This window comes from Eucalyptus grandis, chromosome 8 (genome assembly GCF_016545825.1).
Source record: "Eucalyptus grandis isolate ANBG69807.140 chromosome 8, ASM1654582v1, whole genome shotgun sequence".
NCBI classification, from domain to species: Eukaryota; Viridiplantae; Streptophyta; class Magnoliopsida; order Myrtales; family Myrtaceae; genus Eucalyptus; species Eucalyptus grandis.
In genome coordinates this window covers 24,004,408-24,024,537 of record NC_052619.1, presented here as the reverse complement: position 1 = coordinate 24,024,537, position 20,130 = coordinate 24,004,408, and the positions used below count along the sequence as shown (strand labels likewise).

The 20,130-nt window shown below is 37.1% G+C and overlaps 2 protein-coding genes across 2 annotated transcripts; both read right to left on the bottom strand.

Moving 5' to 3' along the window:
* Nucleotides 1-6,821: 6,821 nt before the first annotated feature.
* Nucleotides 6,822-9,033, bottom strand: LOC104457256 (probable esterase PIR7A). Its single transcript, XM_010072191.3, has 3 exons — nt 8,526-9,033; nt 7,430-7,561; nt 6,822-7,272 (listed from the first exon to the last, which is right to left on the bottom strand). The coding sequence occupies exons 1-3, from the start codon at nt 8,901-8,903 to the stop codon at nt 6,982-6,984; spliced, it is 801 nt and encodes a 266-aa protein (XP_010070493.1). The 5' UTR covers nt 8,904-9,033; the 3' UTR covers nt 6,822-6,981.
* Nucleotides 9,034-14,175: 5,142 nt separating this feature from the next.
* Nucleotides 14,176-19,236, bottom strand: LOC104416769 (probable esterase PIR7A). The gene is made up of 3 exons (XM_010028117.2): nt 19,000-19,236; nt 15,069-15,200; nt 14,176-14,370 (listed from the first exon to the last, which is right to left on the bottom strand). Exons 1-3 carry the CDS (start codon nt 19,234-19,236, stop codon nt 14,176-14,178), a joined length of 564 nt encoding a protein of 187 aa, XP_010026419.2.
* Nucleotides 19,237-20,130: the final 894 nt, after the last annotated feature.

Genomic DNA, 20,130 nt, shown 5'->3' with positions numbered 1-20,130 from the left:
CTCGGAAAAATGGGCGAACAATGCTCGGGTGTCAGGATTTCTCGCCCCGATCCGTACGGCCGAATTACTTTCGCGAAAAATCAATCGAAAAACATCAAACAGGTCGGGAAAACGTGAACTAGGGATCTGATACCAATGTTAGGATTAACGGATCCCCGAAAAGCGGATTCGACACTAAATCAAACTCCTAAATCGATGTGGAAGACGAGCCCGAGAAAACAACACGTATCACCGATCCTAAAGCACACCACGGATTCGAGTGTACCTTTTTAACCCACAGATTAAACACAGCGCCGATAGAGGAAGAGAAACTTGGTCTGTTCGATCCGGTGAAGCAAATTTGCCTTCGCGCTTCACTTTGTTTTCCTTTTGGGAGAGAAAGCGAGAGAGAGAAAAAAGGAGGGAGGCGTACGTACGTTTTCTGTTTTCAACAGGTACGTTCTCTCTCTCTCTCCTTCCTTTTATTTGTCCCCCCATCCACGGGCCGTATTCCCGTGGGCCGGGCTTTGGGCCTAACTTGGGCGGACGGGCCTTAAGCCCATCTCATATAAAACCATAAGTTGTTTTCAAATTTGACCGCAACGCATATTACCATGCCACAAATAAGGAAAAAAATATATTAATCCATTTGTTATCAGTTAGTGGCTGACCTCGCCTCCCCCATTTGGGTGTAACTTTTGTTAGCCATTCCATAGTCGGATTACCTGATAATCTCAATTACGATATTGTTTATGTACAAAAGCACAAGAAATGTGTCGAAATGACAGCCAAATATGTGTTTGTTTCATTCTATAATCCATTAAATTATTACTTTAGGTTTCGCATGAATCCCGCACTGAACCAACCAATGGTACTTGCATAATTTGAAGCACATTAGTTAAATTATTGATAGGATGAACATAGTCAGTTGGGATGGAAAAACTATATATTAACCCTAATAATACTAGTCATCATTCAATCTCTCTTTTTCTAGTGATAAAACAGAGTAAGACGATTTCTTTTTTGTACTTTAATTATTTGACATGGAATAATGGTGCCTTGTGGACCACAAATTACCATTCAATCAGAATCGGCAGCCGGAATCATAACACGGAACAAATTTTGGAAATAAATATTGGTGGAAAATTCTTAGATATTGAAAAATAATTATTTTTTCCATAAAGAAAATGAAACCATCAAGAAGGAAATATGTTTAATGTATGCAAAAATTTTCTAATACTATGAATAACTATTTCAATGTAAAACTCAATTCTTTTGCAGTGTACTCACGAAAACATTTTCACCAATTCTGTATACAATGAAAGTCAAATTTCCAACCCACACATATATTTCAACCTAATTCATGAGATTTTCAAAAGATTATTGAACAAGTGAACAAATTTGAAATGTGGCTAGCATGTGAAAAGGTGGGATCGTATAAAAAAAAAAAAAAAGCAGCAAGATAAAAAATTTTAATCGAACAAATCCAATATACTTTAAATCTTTTAGATAAATTTCATTTTAGTTAGTCATGAGATAATCATAATTTCAATTTTTTAGTTAACTTGAATTGCCATGACTCAAGTAGAACTTAATCATACTTTAAGTTGTGTAAATTAGATATAAGAGTTTTAATTTTAACAATTGTATACATTTTGTTAAATGATGAATATTTATTTTTACAATTACAATTGTGAAAAATGTTTAATAGTATAGATGTTGTTAATAGATATACTATATTTATTTTTCCTTATAATAAATATGTTTAACCAAGTTTTTATTTTGAATGTAAAGAAATCATATATGGATGATGTTTTTAAAAAGTGTTTTTTTTCCTTTTTTTCCTTATTTTGATTTATTGGCTTTTTAAATCTAAAGAATTCCCCATTTGGCAGGATTCATCGTTTTCTCAAGGAAACCGAACAAAAACTTGGGGTAGGGGCAACATCATTACTTTCCAAATGTAATGGTGGCGTCACCCTCTCATTTTCCCTTTCTTTGTGGCTTGACAACTCCTAAGAACCTTTCCATGGCAAGTTTGGATTCATCGGCATTTGTGTGATTTACGAGAAAATTACCAAATTTTTTAAAATCTAATGTAATTGTGTCGATTCAATTTTAAACTTTTTATTTGTATTAATTGAAACCTAAATTTTTTCACATTTTGTTAATAAAAATTAATTTGGTCAATTTTAGCTAGAAATCACTAATGTTGACATCGGTTGTCATATGTGACACCATCAACATTGACGTTGTCATTTTAATTATTTTTTTTATGATTTTCTTTATTCTTCTTTTTTTTCCCTAGACTTAGGGTTGGCGAGGATCATCGACTGACCCTCATTTGCTACAAGTGAGGGCCAAGACACCCTTGCTAGCACCGGGTGAAAAGGGGCGAGGGTGTCACCGACAGGGTTTAAGGCGATCTTGCTAGATCTAGGCAAGTGGCCAGATGTCATCACCATTGCCTAGTGCCTCCTTAAGTCTAGTAAAGAAAAGAATAAAAAGAAAACAAATAACATAGAACGACAATCATCCATGTTAGCTATTTTTGGCTAAAATTAGTCAAATAGACTCAATTAGTAAAATATGAAAATGTTTAGAATTCAATTGGTACAATTAAAAATTTTATGATTAAATTAACATGATTGCAATATGTTCAAGACTCTTTTGGTAATTCTCCCTATAGTTTTCCCTAAAAGGAAAAAATAAAAACACCCGACTTGTTTACCATTTCGTTAGCTAGTGGAAAACTAATGTACCATTTACCATTTCGTTAGCTAGTGGAAAACTAATGTAGAGAGAGAGAGAGAGAGAGAGAGAGAGAGAGAGAGAGAGAGAGAGAGAGAGAGAGCTCTTCGAGGACGGAGTGCAAGGTGAGCTCAAGGCTAGGCATAAAAGCAGCAGCAAACATATCATTTGCAATTTTCTCAGGAAATCTCTCCATGGCCGTGACAGGACAAGCCCACTCATGTTATTCCCTACTAGAGCCACCCTCTCTCGTTCACCTAGAACAATTCCAAAAGTGGCTCTATATATTCCACAATCGACTTAAAATCTTGGGGTTGCTTTGAATGGACCCTGAAGATGTCCAACGTAGTGACCTGGTGGCCTAAGGACTTGAGGAGGGTGGCCACTCTTTGCTAGCACTTAAGCATTGAGAATGCCTCCGATTCGAACCTGAAAGAAAAAAAATTGTAATCTAAATAGGTTTCCTAATTTGAATAAATTTTCTAGCTAGAGTAAGTTGTAACATCTTCGATTCCGACCTCGTAAGGATTGGCCATAAGATCTTAAAAGGATCGATCACAGGCTATTGGCCATGGATCGATCAGTTCGATCGGTAAGGAATCAATGATCGATCATGAATCAATCGACCGACCGATCAACCGATCACAAAATGGTTGAGGCATCGGTCATGAATTTTCTACGGATCATACCGATGTGATAAGATTACCATCTCATAAGATGACTTTTTGATCATGAGAATTGGTAATGGGATGATTTTGGATCGCCAAATCATCTTGGGTTGATCCGACTGATCGCAATGCCAGACCACGGGTGATTTTGCCCGGCATTGCACTGATACACGAACAATCCAACTTGACCAAATGTAATCATCTTCCAATAAAAATGCATCATTCCCTATTTAATTCTTAGTGATTGAAGATGAATCTTAAATTGGTGATGTCTGAACGTGGATCGGTAATGTGCTGACCATGAACCATACGGATGGATCGGGTGTTGACCGGAATGAGTTCAGGGATAGACTCGGCTATTCCATCACTAATTCTAAGGTCCATGAGTGCCTTGACTTAGTGCTAGACCATTGGTAGCCTTAGGATTAACCTTGAACCAACCAAGGACAATTGACCTTTTAGGCCGATCGACTGTCTAAAGGAACGGTTTGGGTGAGCATGGGGCGTGATGGCCAAACCTCGAGTGTTTGTGATTTGGTTTTTCGAGGTGTACCTAATGATCCATTTCTCAACCTCGAAATTAACTTGGACGATAGAATTCTCTAGACCACCTTCTTGAGGAAGGAAAGAATAAAATAGAGAAAATTCTAGAATACCTTCATTAAATGAAGGAGATGAGGTGTCCCTTAACTTTTCAAAGGTTATGATGGAGGTCAAAAATATCTTTCAAGTTCTAGAAAAGATGGCACACACGAGGACTAATTGGAGGCGATATACAAACCCCTCAATTAATGCCCTACGAATCTAGATGCCGAGTTGGCAACCTAGATGCCATCATCATTAAACTTCATTAAATGCTCATTAAATGCGGAGTGTAGGTGGACCAATAAGAATAGAACTTGGTGGAATATCTTAGAAGGTCAAAACTTAGAAAGCAAGTTCTTGAATTTAAGCATGTGCTAAATATCCAAACCCCATGATTAACTTAATCTAAGCATTTAATAAGAAAGGTGAGTAATTGGTTTAGGTGTCCATGAAAGATATGGTTATCATTACCATAAGATTTTCCTTAGAGAACAAGTAGGCCAAGTCATGATGGCATTGTATAAATGGTCCAATATGAATGAAACAAGTAAGCCTCCAATCATTACATTAGGCCATTATGTGTGCCACCTTTTAAAATAGGCATGACACCTTGCAACTTAGGCTTGCCACCTAAGTATTCTAGGCGGGACCATTTGGAGAATTTGGAATGGGCCGCTTGGCTTGGTAATGATGACACCAAGTAGTATGAATAGGAGGAGCCCTTCCTCATTTTCCTCACCTTGTCATCCATTTCCTCCTCCCCCTTCTCCTTTCTCTCGGCCTTACATCACTAACCTTTCAAACTATTCAAGTTAGTTCTTGAGATTTGTGAAGATAAGTAAGGTTCCTCTTTCTCCTCTTGGAAGGTAGATTTCATTGTTAAGGCTAGCTAAGTGCTCACCTATCAAGCTGTGGGTGGTGTGTGATGTATTTTGTTTGGTTTTACTTGCAATTGTGTTCGACCGTGTGCTTGTGTCATGTATGTCTAGAAATGAAGCCAAGGTTCGCTCGAATTGAATTCATCGCAAGGTAAGGCTGTCCAAACCATAAAGCCTTGCATTGGCATAAATAGTGTATCGGTTTCAAATCTTGCTTGGTGCGGGAATCGCCCAAGGCCTGCAAGGTCCTAGATTGACATTAAGGCGTGTCGATTCTAAACCTTGATCATACGGGGATCGCCCAAGTCCACGAGATCTTGGTAAGGCACAGAAGGGTGTTGATTCTAGGGTTTGGTTTGGTTTGGAGACCTTGCGCTTGATGTTGAATCAAACCAAGAGCCGAGGGTCATTCACAGTATGTGATATGTTCACATCGGGTTGGAGCCAAGGTCCGTCAAGCTTGGGATCATCACTAAAGCGAGGTGTACCCAAGCCTTGAGGTCTTGGATCGACATTGAGGCATGTCGTTTTCAAGCCTTGTTGGGTGCGGGGATCAATGCTAAGTGATCGGTTCAAGTTATGGACCAAGGATAGTTCCCATCATGTTTATTAGTGTAGTGCGATGACTCATGGTACATACGAACGAATGAGCATGCTTTCGGGCCATGCATGTGTCGGCTAAGCGAAAAGATAAGAACCGACTTGTGTGATGCACTTGTGTGTGTGCAGTTAAAGAGGAAAAAGTGCCTGTCGTCACATAGCATTGACGATGATACCTCATTCATTGAACGAGATGCTCTAGTTGAGTTAGGAAGCCCTTGAAAGCACGGGATGCCTGGCTTGATAGATGGATGCACTAGTTGAGCTAGGAAGCCCCTAAAAGTATGGGAAGCTCCTAAGAGTATGTGGTGCCTGGCCTAAGGCTAGATGCGTAGCCTACAGCTAGAAGCCCTTGAAAGTATGGGAAGAACCATTGATACGGTTAATAAACTTATTGAACATGCTACTACATGCCGTTGATAAGCTTGTTTGGTGAAATAACTTATTTGGTAAGTTGAAAGTGATCACATACAGATAATCGAGTGGTGGCAATAGACTTGCGATTGATTTGCCATCAACACTATTTGCGAGTGTTGTACTTACTAGGTTTTGATGATGAAATGCCATTCTAGTAGAGAACTAGGAATTTTACTTACTAAATTTCCCCAAAACTCACCCCTCGTCTTTCAGTCTTGTAGGCATGAAAATCTCACATCAATTTTGGGAGCTGTAGTCACGCTAGAGGAGATAGGATTTCCCTTGGCCTATGTGGAAAACTTGTACTATGATGTAAAAGAAAAAGAGGGTCTGAAAAGAAAGGGCTTGTAAAAGTCTTATTTTAGTATAAATCAGTGTGTTCTGTGTGATGTATGTTCTAGTCTTCCAACTATTGTTTATCTGGGGAGTTGTTTATTCACATTTCCACAAATGCATGCTAACAAGATAGAAAGAATTGGGATGTCGATGAGCCTAGGATGTTGCGAAAATAACCCTTGTCGCTTAGGACTGTGGAAATGGGGTTGGGGTCGTGACATAAGTTTTCTAGAGGGGTTTTCAATGTTGGATCTATTGCAAAGTGTATCCAAAAGGACTTTGTGCTCATGAATTACGTCTTGAGTGTTTGTAGCTGTGAAAGTCTTGTTTTAAGATTTTGTATAGTTTCTTTGTGAAATCAAGAGATTATTTTGTAAAGAATTATGGAGCTACACAATCTAATAACACATCTCTTGAGAATAATTACTATATTGAAACCATCGCCGCTTTTCATAATCAATCATCACTTCTTTTCCTATCAATAATCACTTATTTAAATATCTAACAATCACCTCTTTTCATATCTAATGGTCACTTCTTTTCATGATAATAAACTACTTCAACGCATTCTTTATTTCTTTCTGGAGAAACAAACACCCTCTTTTCATGTCCAACAATCACCTCTTTTCATGTGCAACAATCACATTTTTTCTTGATAACAAAATATTCAACACGCATTTTACTTCTTTCTAATGAAACAAACACACTCTTTATTCATAACTTTATTTTTCATGTTGATGAGAAAAATGCAACCGGTGTCACAAGCCTCAAGAACAATAACGTTCAGCAATCTCTTCAAGGGAGGCACAGAGCTCTAGGGGCTTAGAGAACATGACCATGTGATCTGAGCCAGAGATCACCTTCACTTCATCTGGCGGGTTCATCTCCACCATCCATCTCTGTAGGCTGTCCATTATTAGAAGGTCTTGATCACATACAATGTAAACCCTGCGAACCAAGCCAAATCTGCCCTTCGTGACTGCCCCTTCCTCCTTCATCTTGTCTTGATCAGGATAGAGACGAAATGGCCGCTTCAAGTAGGACGCTAACGTCACGTCCTTCAGAAAACAAGAAAGATCACAAGATGCTTTCCAACTTTGATAATACCCATTTAAGTTTAACAATTTTTAGTGCCGATATTATATGTACTTTTATTTTATTTTTTTTAATTATATGTACTTTTATTTAAAAAAAAAAAAAAACAGGTGAACTAACCTCAGGTGGGGAGAGTTGATAGAGCTTGGAAGCCAAGAAGTCGTCTTCCAATGAAATATAGGTTGGAGGCTTATCCGGGCCATCATCAAACCGGTATTGTGGAACCATATCATATTCCAATCTCCGAGAATGCTATGATCATAGAAGAGATAATGTGTAATCAATGAGCAGCTAGTAAATGTCACGCATAAACATGTGCGTCTTCATATATGAAAAGGTTAATTTGATATGTCCCGTCTACTTTCTCTAGAATATTTTACTCTTTATAGGCAACCGTGTCATAATGAATTTTCTACAAAAAAATTGAATCATTGAGATGCATATACAAGTGACCTTTTTGAGATGGGGGTGAGCAAAAGAACTCGCTCTTCAAATTTGAGATCTTCATAATCGTGTTCCTAAGGCCACGACGAAGTCCCTTTTAATGCATTTAGGTGAATTCTATTTGCAGTATTATATATCGCTTAATGTCAAATGCAGTGAAAAGTATAGTAGAAGTTCCAAACCTTTCATACAAAACTCAATTTAATGCCACAACTTTTGATCGCTCATTAGAGTTATCTAACTTTTCAAATTTCAGTCATGAAGTTACACCAAGACAAAAGATTTTAAACTTCTAATGTACATCTTTGCAAATGCACATTTATGTACACATACTGTTTTCCGGAGAAGATCTAAGCTAAGTTTGTGTTCAATTTTGAGTTCTATAAGATGCATATCCTTAGTGAAACCCATCTCTTTGATACGATAAAAATCCCAGTGATAGCATTTAACCAACCAAGTGAACATATATATACCCCTCAACCTGCAAATGCTAGGCTCCTAAAATAAGTTGCGCTTGGGGCTTTAGTTGTTCTATACGTATAGAAGGTTAAAGCCAATACCTTGAAATTATATTTTCAACAGCACCATTATGGCTTGACAACTCATTAAGAACCTTTCTATGGCAAATTTGGATTCATCAGCAAATGTGTGATTTACTGTACCGGAAAAAAAATCCAAAAGCTAACTTGTTTACCATTACGTTAGCCAGGTTCATAAAAAAAATTGATGTGCACACGGAGAGAGAGAGAGAGAGAGAGAGAGAGAGAGAGACCTCTTCAAAGATGGAGTGATAAGTGAGCTCAGGGCCAGGCATTAAAGCAGCAGCAAACACAGCAACTGCAATTTTCTCAGGAAATCTCTCCATGGCCATTGACAGGACAGCCCCTCCCTGGCTATGCCCTACCAGAACCACCCTCTCTCGTTCACCCAGACTCCCCAAGAATTCCATAAGTGGCTCCACATATTCCACAATGGACTTCAAATCTTGGGGTCGCTTTGAATGGACCCCTGAAGCAGCCATGTCCAATGCGGTGACCTTGTGGCCTGAGGACTCGAGGAGGGTGGCCACTCTGTACCAGCACCAAGCTCCATGGCAAACCCCATGGACTAGCACGAAGTGTTTCTCTCTCTGGGTTTGCTTGTTGGCCATGTCCAGTAATGAGTCAGCTCAGAACTCCGGTTGGCGTTGCTTTCACTTTTGCAGTTACTTGTATGCGCTTGGAGAATATCAACGGTTGATTTTTTGTTTTCTATATTCTCTAGTTTTGGAAGGTTTTAGATCAGTATCAGGATGCCTAACTGGCATCGCTTTCAATGGCTGTTTTGGATGATCGGCCAAAACATATTTGTTAGTTTCGGATTGGATCACTCACATAAGAAATGATGGCGAGCTGACATTGACTTTTTAGAACGTATAAAAAAACGACCGTTGTTAGGATCCAACGTATGTGTGTTGGAAATTGTAATCCATTTTTTCTCTAAACTAAATCAAAAAACTGCCGGCCGGACCTGGCAATAGTTGGGGACCGCTGAAGGAACGCGAGAAGACCAGCTTGCAAAGAAGTAAGTCAAGGAATATGCTGCAAACTATGAACGTGAGAAGCGATGTTGAACAAGCGAGCACCAAATCGGAAGCAATCAAATACTAAACTAAAGCTGCTTAATTATTGAAGTTATGTCTCTAGTTTGAACCCGTGAATGAGCCTCAACCTAAGCTGAATTGTAAGGAAGCCCGATTTATAGGAATATTGTCCAAAAAATCCTAAATCTATTGCAATTCAGTCATAAACCTTTTTTATTGTACTAACTAAGTCTAAAACCTTTTCGCATATTACTAATTGAGTCTATTTAGACAATTTTGGCCAAAAATGGCTAACGTGGACACTAGCCGTCTTATATGGCATGACCGGTATTGATGTGGACAATTTTTAATATTTTTGTAATCTTTATTCAAAATTTCTTTCCTTTTTCCTTTTTTTTTTTTTTTATTCTATATTCCTTCTTTGCTTTCTCCTTCTTTTTTCTTTTTTTTTTAATTATATTTTTTTCTTTTTATCTTCTTTTCTTTTTTCTTTTTTCCTTCCGCTGACCATCGTTGGGCCTCATCCATGGCCAAAGTGGGCTAGTGAGGGCAGCCCTTTGCCAAATCAAGCGAGGTAGCCCTCACATGAGGCTGGCGACCTTTGCAGGCCATCTAGAAGCCCAACAATGGCCAACAAAGGGAATAAGAAAAAAAAGAGAAGAGAGAAGGAAAAAGTAAAGAAGGAAAAGAGGAGAAGTAAATTAACAAATTGAGAATATAATAATAATAATAATAATAATAATAATAATAATAATAATAATAATAATAATAATAATAATAATAATAATAATAATAATAATAATAATAATAATAATAATAAATTATCTATGTCAACGCCAGCGGTATCACATAGAACGGCCATTATCTACATTGACGATTTTTAATCAAAATTTGTCGAATGGACTTAATAGGTAAGAAGTGAAAAAGTTTAGAACTCTATTGACACAATTAAAAGATTTAGAATGAATTAGCAAAACTGTAATAGATTTCAAACATTTTGGACAATTTTTCCCTTGGTCTATTAAAGGATTGTCTGAAAGTAGAATTTTCTATGGATGTACGAAATCGAGCAAAGCAGGATGCGGTCACTTTGTTTTCACGAATTGGAGTTGACTTCTTATTTCCATACTTTAGTTCAAAAGTGTTTGTTGGATTTTGACCATGGAAAGTAGACTTCAAAAGGAAAGTGTAGACTTTACTTAAGAAAAAACTAATTGAATTTATTTGACCAATTTTAATTGAAAATCATTAACTTGGATGTTAGCCATCCCACATAATACATTTGATGTTAACGTTGACAATTTTTATAATATTATTAAATTTTCAAATTTCTATTAATATTTTTTCTTTTTTCTTTTTCTCACTCTTCCTTCTTCTTTTCTTCTGCAACCAACAAGGGTCTTTGGGCCCTTGCCCACATCTAGGCGAGGCCATCACGACTCTAAGTGGGGGCTGTGAGCTCTCGCCCAATGGCCGACGAGGGCTCACTACCCTCACATGGCCTGCAAAGGCCATGAGCCCTCACTTAGATCTAAGCAAGGGCCACGAGCCCTAGTTAGTTGTGGCAAAGGCCGCAAGCCGTTGCCAACTACAGTGAGGTATGAGGCCTTTGTAGCCAGCAAGGGGTCATTAGGCCTCAATCGGTGGCCGGTAGCACCTAGAGACCCATAACAATAAAGAAAAGAAGAAAAAAATTAATAAATTTTTAAAAATTAATAAAATTTTTAAAAATTATTTAAAATTTTAAAAAATCTCAACATTAGCTTCGACTGTATTGCGTAGAACGGCGTGCGTCCATGTCAGCAATTTTTGATCAAAATTGATCGGATAGACTCAATTAGCTACAAACAAGCAACATGGTCATCGAGCTTGGATTCTATAGTAGGGAGATAGATAAAGATTGGAGAAGTAAGAGGGGAAGGGGGAAGGGAGGGGATGTGAAGGTACTAGTTTGGAGGTGGTCGAAGGAAGGTTAATTGCAGTGCTCATTGCTTAACGAGGGTGAGATGACGGAAGAAGGCCGAGTAACAATTGGAGAGGATTTTCAGGTTGAAAAATAAAGATTCATACCCTAATGATTAAATTTGTTGTAATAGATTAAAATGAGTAACTTGATGAATCTACTCAAAGAAAGTGCCCGTTTAGGATAACAAAAATCCCTCCGGTGAGCTCGAGCCTCATTGGCCATCTCTTGTGACTGGTCACCCAAGGCCAGGCAACTGGCGAAGGAAACAAGAAAAAAAAAAAAAGAAGAAAAGAAACATTACTAAAAAGAGTAAAGAATTAAAATTCAACTTTTTTTTTTTAAGTTATCCATATTAGAGGCCAGCCATGCCACATAGGACACCTAATGTTAGAGGTGTCAAATTGGGTTGAAAACCTATTTTGAACCCATTTACAATAAAATTGATCATATATGGGCTTGTTAAGTTTTAATAAATGGGTTGTTAATGAATTTGGATTATATGTAAGTCTAATGATCCATGGGTTTGTAAATGGGTTTGTTTGTAAACTCATTTAACTTATAAAAGTAATTAACCAATCAACCCATTGATAAGATATCATCCTCTTGGGTAGTTTTATAATTTTTTTTAAATTTTCGATTTTTTTTTATAAATTTTTATTTTATTTACTTTTTATTTTTCCTTTTTTTTTTTTTTTCCTTTACTTTTTCTCCCCCTTTATGAAGTCCAACGGCCAATCCTTGCCAATTGTGGGTGAGGGCCACTAAGCCCTCACCTAGTCGCCAATTGCACTAGTAACCCTTGAGCTCGTCAGTTGGGCGAGACATCGGCCTTTGGTGGCCTCGGCTCAAGCTAGACTCAATCTCCTCAATCTAGCCAACCTCAAGCTCACTAGTCTCAAGCGAGCTTGAGCTCACAATTGGGTAAGGCTTAGGCTCAAGCCTCATCGATCTAGTGAGACTTGAGCTCACTGTCGTCAGGGCAAGCTCGACCTTGTCGATCTAGTGAGGCTCGGCTCACTAGAATCAAGTGAACTTGAGCCTCATCACCTTATGGCAAGGCTGGAGCTCATCCGTTGCTAGCCATGGCCACCGTGGCTAACAATAGAGAGAAGAAGGAGGAAATAGAAAAATAAAAATAATAAAAAATAAAATAATAAATTAAAAATTCTAATTTTAAAAATAAAAATAAAAATACTTAAAATGAGTGCACGGAAAATCAAATCAGATTTTATATACTAAGTAAAATCTATTTTCTAATTCATTTTCAAATTTCAACTAAACATCGGAAATATTATCATTTTCAAAAATACCAAATTTTTCTTGCATTAAATGAAGCATCGATTTTTTTTTTAAATTATAAAATTTATCCATTAAATTTGTAGTTGTATGGAAGTGTTTTAGCAATATATTTTTTTTATAAAAAAAATCATCATAAGAAATATGTTTTTTTTTTTTTCTAGATTTGATTATATATATAAGTGTTTTACAATATGAGTCGAGTTAGATCGAGTATTAGTTAGGTCTAGTATGGGTAAATAAATTTAAATTGCTAATAAATAGGTCATAAACAAGTTAATTGATCAATTTAGATTGGACCATTTATGACGCGACCTAAACCCAAGCCAATCCATCCATTTGACAAGTCTAACTGATGTCTGTGTCAACAAATTCTAAGCCTAGCATCTCAGGCATTGATGTCCTAGGCCCGACCTCGATAGACTCGAGCATGAATGCCGAGGTCTTGGGCGGTGCTTAGATGGACCTTGGCCCGTCCTCAGTTGACCCAAGCTTGGGCACTAGGGACTTGGCCTTATTACTAAGGACCCAAGAATGAGAGTCGAGGTTCACATGCTCAAGCGCAAAGTTTATAGTCCAAGCACTGATACCTAGTCATATATTGGGAAAATGATTTCTGAATATTTTAAAGAGGAAATCATTTTCTTGAATTTAAACTTTGTTAAGAAAACATTTTCCATGGACTAGGAAAACATTTTTTGTTCACTCATTTTTATAAGCGAACCAAACTTCAAAAAATGAGAAAAATGTTTTCCACTAAACAGATGAAACCTAAAATTCAAAACAATTACCGTGATGAAGTCATTGAAAATTGTTGGACACCTCTTTTCCTATAATCAATATTAGATATCTCGAGTACCCACGCCACGCTTTCTCTGATTTATGTCTCTTTTTGGATCTAATTTGGGAGAATGATTTCCAATTTTTTAAAGATAAAATCATTTCCATGAATTTAAGTTTTGGTAGGAAATTTTTTTTCGTTAATTCATTTTCCTAAATGAACCAAATTTTAAAAAAATGAGGAAAGTATTTTCTGCAAAACAAAGTATTGAATTCAAAACAATCACCACGATGAAGTCATTGAAAATCGTCAGAGACCTCTTTTTTCTATAATCAATAATAGATATCTTGAGTATCCACGCGATCCTTTCTTAGTTTTAGGTCTCAGTTTGGACCTGTCCTTAGCTGTATACGCTTCTGTGCGATGAAACTTACTCAAGTAGAAATTACATCCGAGGGGCTTAAAGAAGAGCTGATAGATTCTCGATTATGTCAAGATAGGAATCCCTTTCCCCAGTCTTGCTCAAATGACAAATGGTTGTGTGCTCATTTGCAATAACGTCGAGTAATTTCTGACATGCTATTTACGGTCTCCTAGAACCTTACTTTGATCGTAGGTTCTTGCGATATTTAATCCTAATGCCATAACCAATTTGAAAGCATATACATTCATTCGACCTCGGATCATCGTACAACATCTTGCTCAAGGGCAATAACGTTCAGCAATCTCTCCAAGAGCATGACAAAGCTCATATGGCTTGGAGAACATGACCATGTGATCTGAGCCAGAGATCACCTTCACTTCATCCGGCGGTTCATCTCTACCATCCATCTTTGCACGTCTTCCGTTATCATGAGGTCCTGGTCACACACGATGTAAACCCGGCGGACAGCGCCGTATTTGCCCTCTGTGACTGCTACTTCCTCCTTCATTTTGGCTTGATTGGGGTACAGTTGAAATGGCCTTATTAAGTAGGACGCCAAAGTCAAATCCTACGACATTTGCAATTATTAATCGTGAGCGAATCAAAATATTGAATTTGATTGTGATAAAAAAATGGTATCACTTTTCCCGCGGCCATTGATAACTCCTTTAAGAAGCGTACATTTTGTTCTGGATTGCCAAGTGTACTGATCCAAACGATCCCTTTACATACTAATTAATTAAGACCAACATATGCATAAGTAATTCTAGCATTTGTAGCCAATTTCTTTGTCCTAATTTAAGCAATTAAATTCGTTAAAAACTACGTACAGTGATTAGTGCCTACTCTATTTGATTACTTATAGTCGACACATTGCACTTTGTTGAGGCGGACTTTTATATAATCACGCCATTCTTTTTGCATTGTTAAGAGTGGTTCGAAGCTGGGTTCATTCTAAACCCATTTAGCACCCGCATGAAATTAGTCTTTCATCTTCTATGACCCCATTTCGACCTATTTAATAGAATTTCTTTTATCGGCATACAAATCGGCTCATTAGAAAGTACCATTTTGCCACCTCTATTCATGTCCAACTCCTAACCTCGACACAGAGCAAACCCCAATTTAGGCAATATTGTCGTACATACATGTTTCATGTCACCATACATTTGCTAAGTGACGGAGCAATTCAGTGATTTCTGTAGAGAAACTCAGAAAAAAAAAGAAAAAAAGAAACGAAAAGCAAAAGAAGGTCCGGGCACCAACCTCAGGTGGGGACAGTTGATACAACTTGGAAGAGAGTAAATCATGTCCCAAGAACAGGGCGGTGGGAGGTTGTGCAGGGCCACCATCAAATGCGTTTGCTGAGCCCGTGCTAAATTTCAATCTGCGATCACGCTACATGGATTTGCAAAGGGTAATGCTCATCAAAAGAGTCGTCCGCTAATCTCTTGCAAAAGCATTTACAATCAATCAATGTCAAAAATAGAAAAGAACATTCGATGTATTCTAGAGGGCACGTAGAGTAATGCCTACATTGCATAGGCCTTTTTTGCACTGATAATGAAAATGGGAAAAGGGGAAAATATAATAAGATAAGGAGAATTCATTGCAGCCACTGAAGACTACATAAGCCTCCATAACTTTACTGTAATCTTACGAGGAAAGTTAAAAGAAAAAGGAGAAAAGGTCACCAAAAATCCCAAACCTTGTTTAGAGTAACAAATTTACCTTAAACTTTCTTATCTGACACAAAAAACCCAAAATTTTACTAATCGTGATACATTTAGTCCAAATTTTATGACCAAGGGCATTTTTATCTTATTAATTTCCTTTTTTATTTTTTTCCTTTTTCTTCTTCTCTCTTCTCTCCACTAGCACCAAATTTAAGCAGGGCCCACTCTCGCCTTCCGTCTTCCCTCCACTAGAGAAGAAGGAAAAAGAGAAAAGAAAAGAAAAGAAAAGAAAGCAAAAAATAAAAATAAAAACATTTTAAAAAGTAAAAGACGAAAATTTCTAATAATTTTGGATAAATATGTCACAAAAAAAAAAATATTTGGGGTAAATATATCACAGTTAACAAAGTTTGGAGTTGTTTATGTCATAAAAAAATTGAGATAAATTTGTCATTTTAGATAAAATTTGAAGTTTTTGATGGCTTTTTTCTGAGAAAAGAAAAATCCAATACTCTAACTTTAGAGGATTTCTATTCTGAATTTAATTTAATAAGTTGCATAACTCTTGACATCGACTGGACATTCAGCCGAACTCCGTACATCAGACGTATGTACTTCTTCTTTCGTGGCACTTTGTGCAAATTTTTTACCGGTGAAAGGTAGAAATAAAAGCTGAGGAGGTCTTAGGCCTCCGCTTTTCGTAAAAACTTTGACAAAGGATATTTTCAATGCAATTAGATGAGAAAAAGGCCATGACAGGTACTCTAACTGTTTGTATATCATCAACTTTGGTGTCATAATATTCAATCAATCAGATAAGTGTCAAAACTTTTAAAAAATAAAAAAAACTTTCACTTTAGTGTCATGATTTTTTATTCAACCATCTGAATGTCGGAAACCTCGACATGGCATTTAAATTTATGGCATTTGTGATCAATATTTGTTTAAAGTAATTGCACTCAAGTAATCTATAGGAAATTATGGTACCAAAGTAACATGTTTCGTCTTTCAAAAGTTATAGCACCAAAATATGTGTCATAAGAAAGTTACTAATACTTACGGTGTCAATTTTCCCCCATAAAATACAATATCCAATATTTAGTTAGTTGCCGGCCTCTCCCATCATTGGTGTACTATATTTATGGCCAAACCATATGTTGATTGCTTATAAATTCCAAATTTGAACTGACTGCTTATTTTCTACGTGGGTAAATCTATCAATTAGTCTTTCTCCTTTGCCTCACCCACGAAGCTATTTACTTGCCCCTTAATGTATAGCTCATTCTATTTTTCTTTCTGAGTAATGCTGTCTACAAAACCCTTCCAAAGTTTGTAATCCCTTGGTCTTGATCTTTAAACATCGCGTACAACTACACAAAGACTTCTTTAATAATCGACAAATAAATAATGACAGAATTATGGATATTTAAATTTAAATCGTTAAAACATATTCAAGCAATCAACAAGAACAACCCGTCGAAATGACAGCTAAGTATGTGTTTGATACATTTAATAACCGATTGCGTTATTACTTTAGGTTTCGCATGGATCCCACGCTGAGGGGACCACTAGTGCTTGCACAGTCGTAAGCTCATTTATTAAATTATCATTAGGATGAAAGTAGCTAGTTGGGAGGGAAAATTATATAATAACCTTAATAATAGTACTCATTCATCATTCAGTGTTTGCTTTATTCAAGTGATGATGCAAGTAAGACTATTCCTTTCTTCTATTTTAATTATTTTGATAGCACCATCTTGGGGTATCGTGCACGATCTTCCTCATTAAGACAACACTCGGCTAGTGGTAGCAAATTGCTGACGAGATTAGTTTGAGAGTATCACTATTTGCACTGTTTTAATCCCCTCCTTTCTTTCATAGCCTGGACACTCTTAAGAGCTTTTCGCATGAAATCCAGTGGACTCGATGCTTCACATGGATTTGAGGTACATACACCAGGTTCTTGTAATAATTTTTCGGACTAATTTGTATTAGAGCAAATTAACGTTAAAAGCAATCTGATCGACACTAAAAATCCAATCACACTAAAAAAAAAAAAAAACAAAAAAAAAACCAAATACTAGTCACGAGTCATGAAGTGGACATGTTCTTGCCCTTGTGCTGGTATTTCCAGGGGCCTTCGTTTCAGTTACTGGACATGTCAAGAACCTTTCCAGAACCGCCAGTTAGCTCTGAGAGTGCTAGTATGAACACCTAGAGGAGGGTGAATAGGTGTTTAAAATAAATCTTGGCAAATATATGCGGAATAAAATAAACTTCAAACAAAGGAGTTAGGGAAGAGAATAAGAACACATAAATTATAGTGGTTCGGCTTAATCCAAGCCTACGTCCACTCTCCCACGCTAACAGCCTTCTTGGTTGGATTCCACTATGCAATCAACAAAAGATTACAACTTTGAGTGCAAATACTTAGTAGTAGATCACACTATCTCACTAAGTCACTCTTTTGGTATTTCTCTCACGATCACAAACGTTTAAGCTCTCCAAAGACAAGTATATAATTGAAGGTTGCTCAGACTTTGAAATTATAAATTCTACGCTTTGTCTCTTACTTGCTCATCGGTCCATGATCTCCTTAAATACTCCTCCACTTCCAAACTACCCGTTGGATAGTATCCCGGAGAATCGTCTTCCAATATACCCATTGGACAGCTCTGTATCTAGAAGATTTTGTAGCCGTTGAGTGACAAAGGTAGAATCCCAAATTGATTTCGATCGCCCATACAAACGAAATCTTGGTTTCCATAAGTAAAGCTTCTTCGTATAGAAAGATCTTGTCTTCAACATCCAATTGTCAATCAATTAGATTGAGTCAATCAAATCAATCTTGATGTGGAATCCAAATCAGATCACTAGCCGTTATATGATTGGGCTTGAGTTACGTTCTGTCGAATCTGGATATAAAGTCGATAGCAATAGACTTTACAATTTGAGTCGAGTGCGATAGACTTTGCAATCGAGTCGAACATATTCTGCTTCGAATAGATTTAGCTTTAAGGTCTGAACACCGTCTGAATAAGTTCAGCTCCAACATAGAGTCTGTCTTCTGGTTCAGCTTCAGCATAGAGTCTGTCTTCTGGTTCATCATTCACGTTCAGTCTGGAATTTGTCAGAATGAGCAGACTTTTGATATAGAACAGAATTTGACACTAAAGTCTGGCAGTCTTCAGACTTTGACACAGAAGTTTGGAAATCTTCAGAATATACTTTGGACGTGTTCCGTTCAATCTTCTGGCAATCTTCTGACTTTGACAATATCATTTGCATGTTCTATCATCTGCATGGTCTTTTCCTTAACCATTAAACATGTTAGTAGCCTTTGATTTATTTTGTCATCTTCAAAACATCATAAGGGATTTCCCTAACAAGCTCTAGAGCAGGTGTGTATTCACACGTCTTATAGGATGGTACACAGAAGAAATAGACTTGCTCTGAGAGAGAGAGAGAGAGAGAGAGAGAGAGAGAGAGAGAGAGAGAGAGAGAGAGAGAGAGAGAGATACCTCTTCACGGATGGAGTGAAAACTGAGCTCAGGACCCGGCATGAGAGCAGCAGCAAAAATAGCAACATCTACTTTCTCAGGAAATCTCTCCATGGCCATTGACAGGCAAAGCCCTCCTACCAGAATTACCTTCTCTTCTTGAGGAAGACCCTCCAAGAATTCAAAGAGGGGCTTGACATATTTCACAATCGAATTCAATTCTTGAGCTTGCTTTGGATGGACCCTAGAAGCGGCCATGTCCAACGCAGTGACCTTGTGGCCGGAGGACTTGAGGAGGGTGACCACTTTGTACCAGCACCAAGCTCCATGACAAGCCCCATGGACTAGCACAAAGTGTTTCTCTCTCTGAGTTTCCTCGTTCTCCATGTGCAGTAGTGAGTCAGCCTAGGCCTCTGATTAGCTTTGCTTAACGTTGGAGTTTTTATCGGACAATATTACTGGTTTTCTTTTCTTTTTTCCAACTACTTTTTCAAGATCATAGATTAGTCTAGGGTGTTGGAAGATACACGTGAATCTTCTGATATCATTTAGATTGAGATCGATACATTGAATCAATCGAGATCAATTTAATATCGGATCTGATTTGTAGAATACATTATTGCCTTTTCTTGTATACACTTTGTTCTTTCATAAAGTTACCTAACGTTATTCTTGTTCTTTAGCATAGTTGAATTTTCCTTTTTTACTTTCAACTGATATCTCATTCAACGCTTGTCTTGGATGATCAGACAAAACAAATTGTTTGGTTCAATGTTGGATCAAACACTAAAAATAATGGCGAGTATCAATGACTTTACAAAATTTATATGAACAATCACCTGTATTGGAATCCAATGTATATGAAACATATTGAATCACAATAAGAAGATGCATGATTAGCGATCATTTGTTTTAAATTATAATCAAACAAAATATAGGAGAATCTTTGCATTGGAATATCCATGTTACCAGTTATTTACAACTTTTTATGATCAAATTTTCTTGTTTTCTAAACACCAAACCAGTTTATTTGAGGGAAAAAAAGTGTTTATCTTGCTTTACCATATTAGCTAAATAATTTCATCATAAGATGCTATTTTTTTTTAAGAGAGGATACTTAAATTTCATGAGCATAGCCTATCAATCACTTTA

Bases quoted from the DNA above. Each gene is read 5' to 3' on its own strand.
- LOC104457256 (XM_010072191.3), bottom strand. From the start codon at position 8,903: ATGGCCAACAAGCAAACCCAGAGAGAGAAACACTTCGTGCTAGTCCAT. The intron at 7,562-8,525 runs GTCTCTCTCTCT...CTATGATCATAG, and splicing joins ATCACTCCATCTTTGAAGAG to CATTCTCGGAGATTGGAATA. The intron at 7,273-7,429 runs GTTAGTTCACCT...TGTTTTCTGAAG, and splicing joins ATCAACTCTCCCCACCTGAG to GACGTGACGTTAGCGTCCTA.
- LOC104416769 (XM_010028117.2), bottom strand. From the start codon at position 19,236: ATGGCCGCTTCTAGGGTCCATCCAAAGCAAGCTCAAGAATTGAATTCG. The intron at 15,201-18,999 runs GTATCTCTCTCT...AAATCCATGTAG, and splicing joins TTCACTCCATCCGTGAAGAG to CGTGATCGCAGATTGAAATT. The intron at 14,371-15,068 runs GTTGGTGCCCGG...CAAATGTCGTAG, and splicing joins ATCAACTGTCCCCACCTGAG to GATTTGACTTTGGCGTCCTA.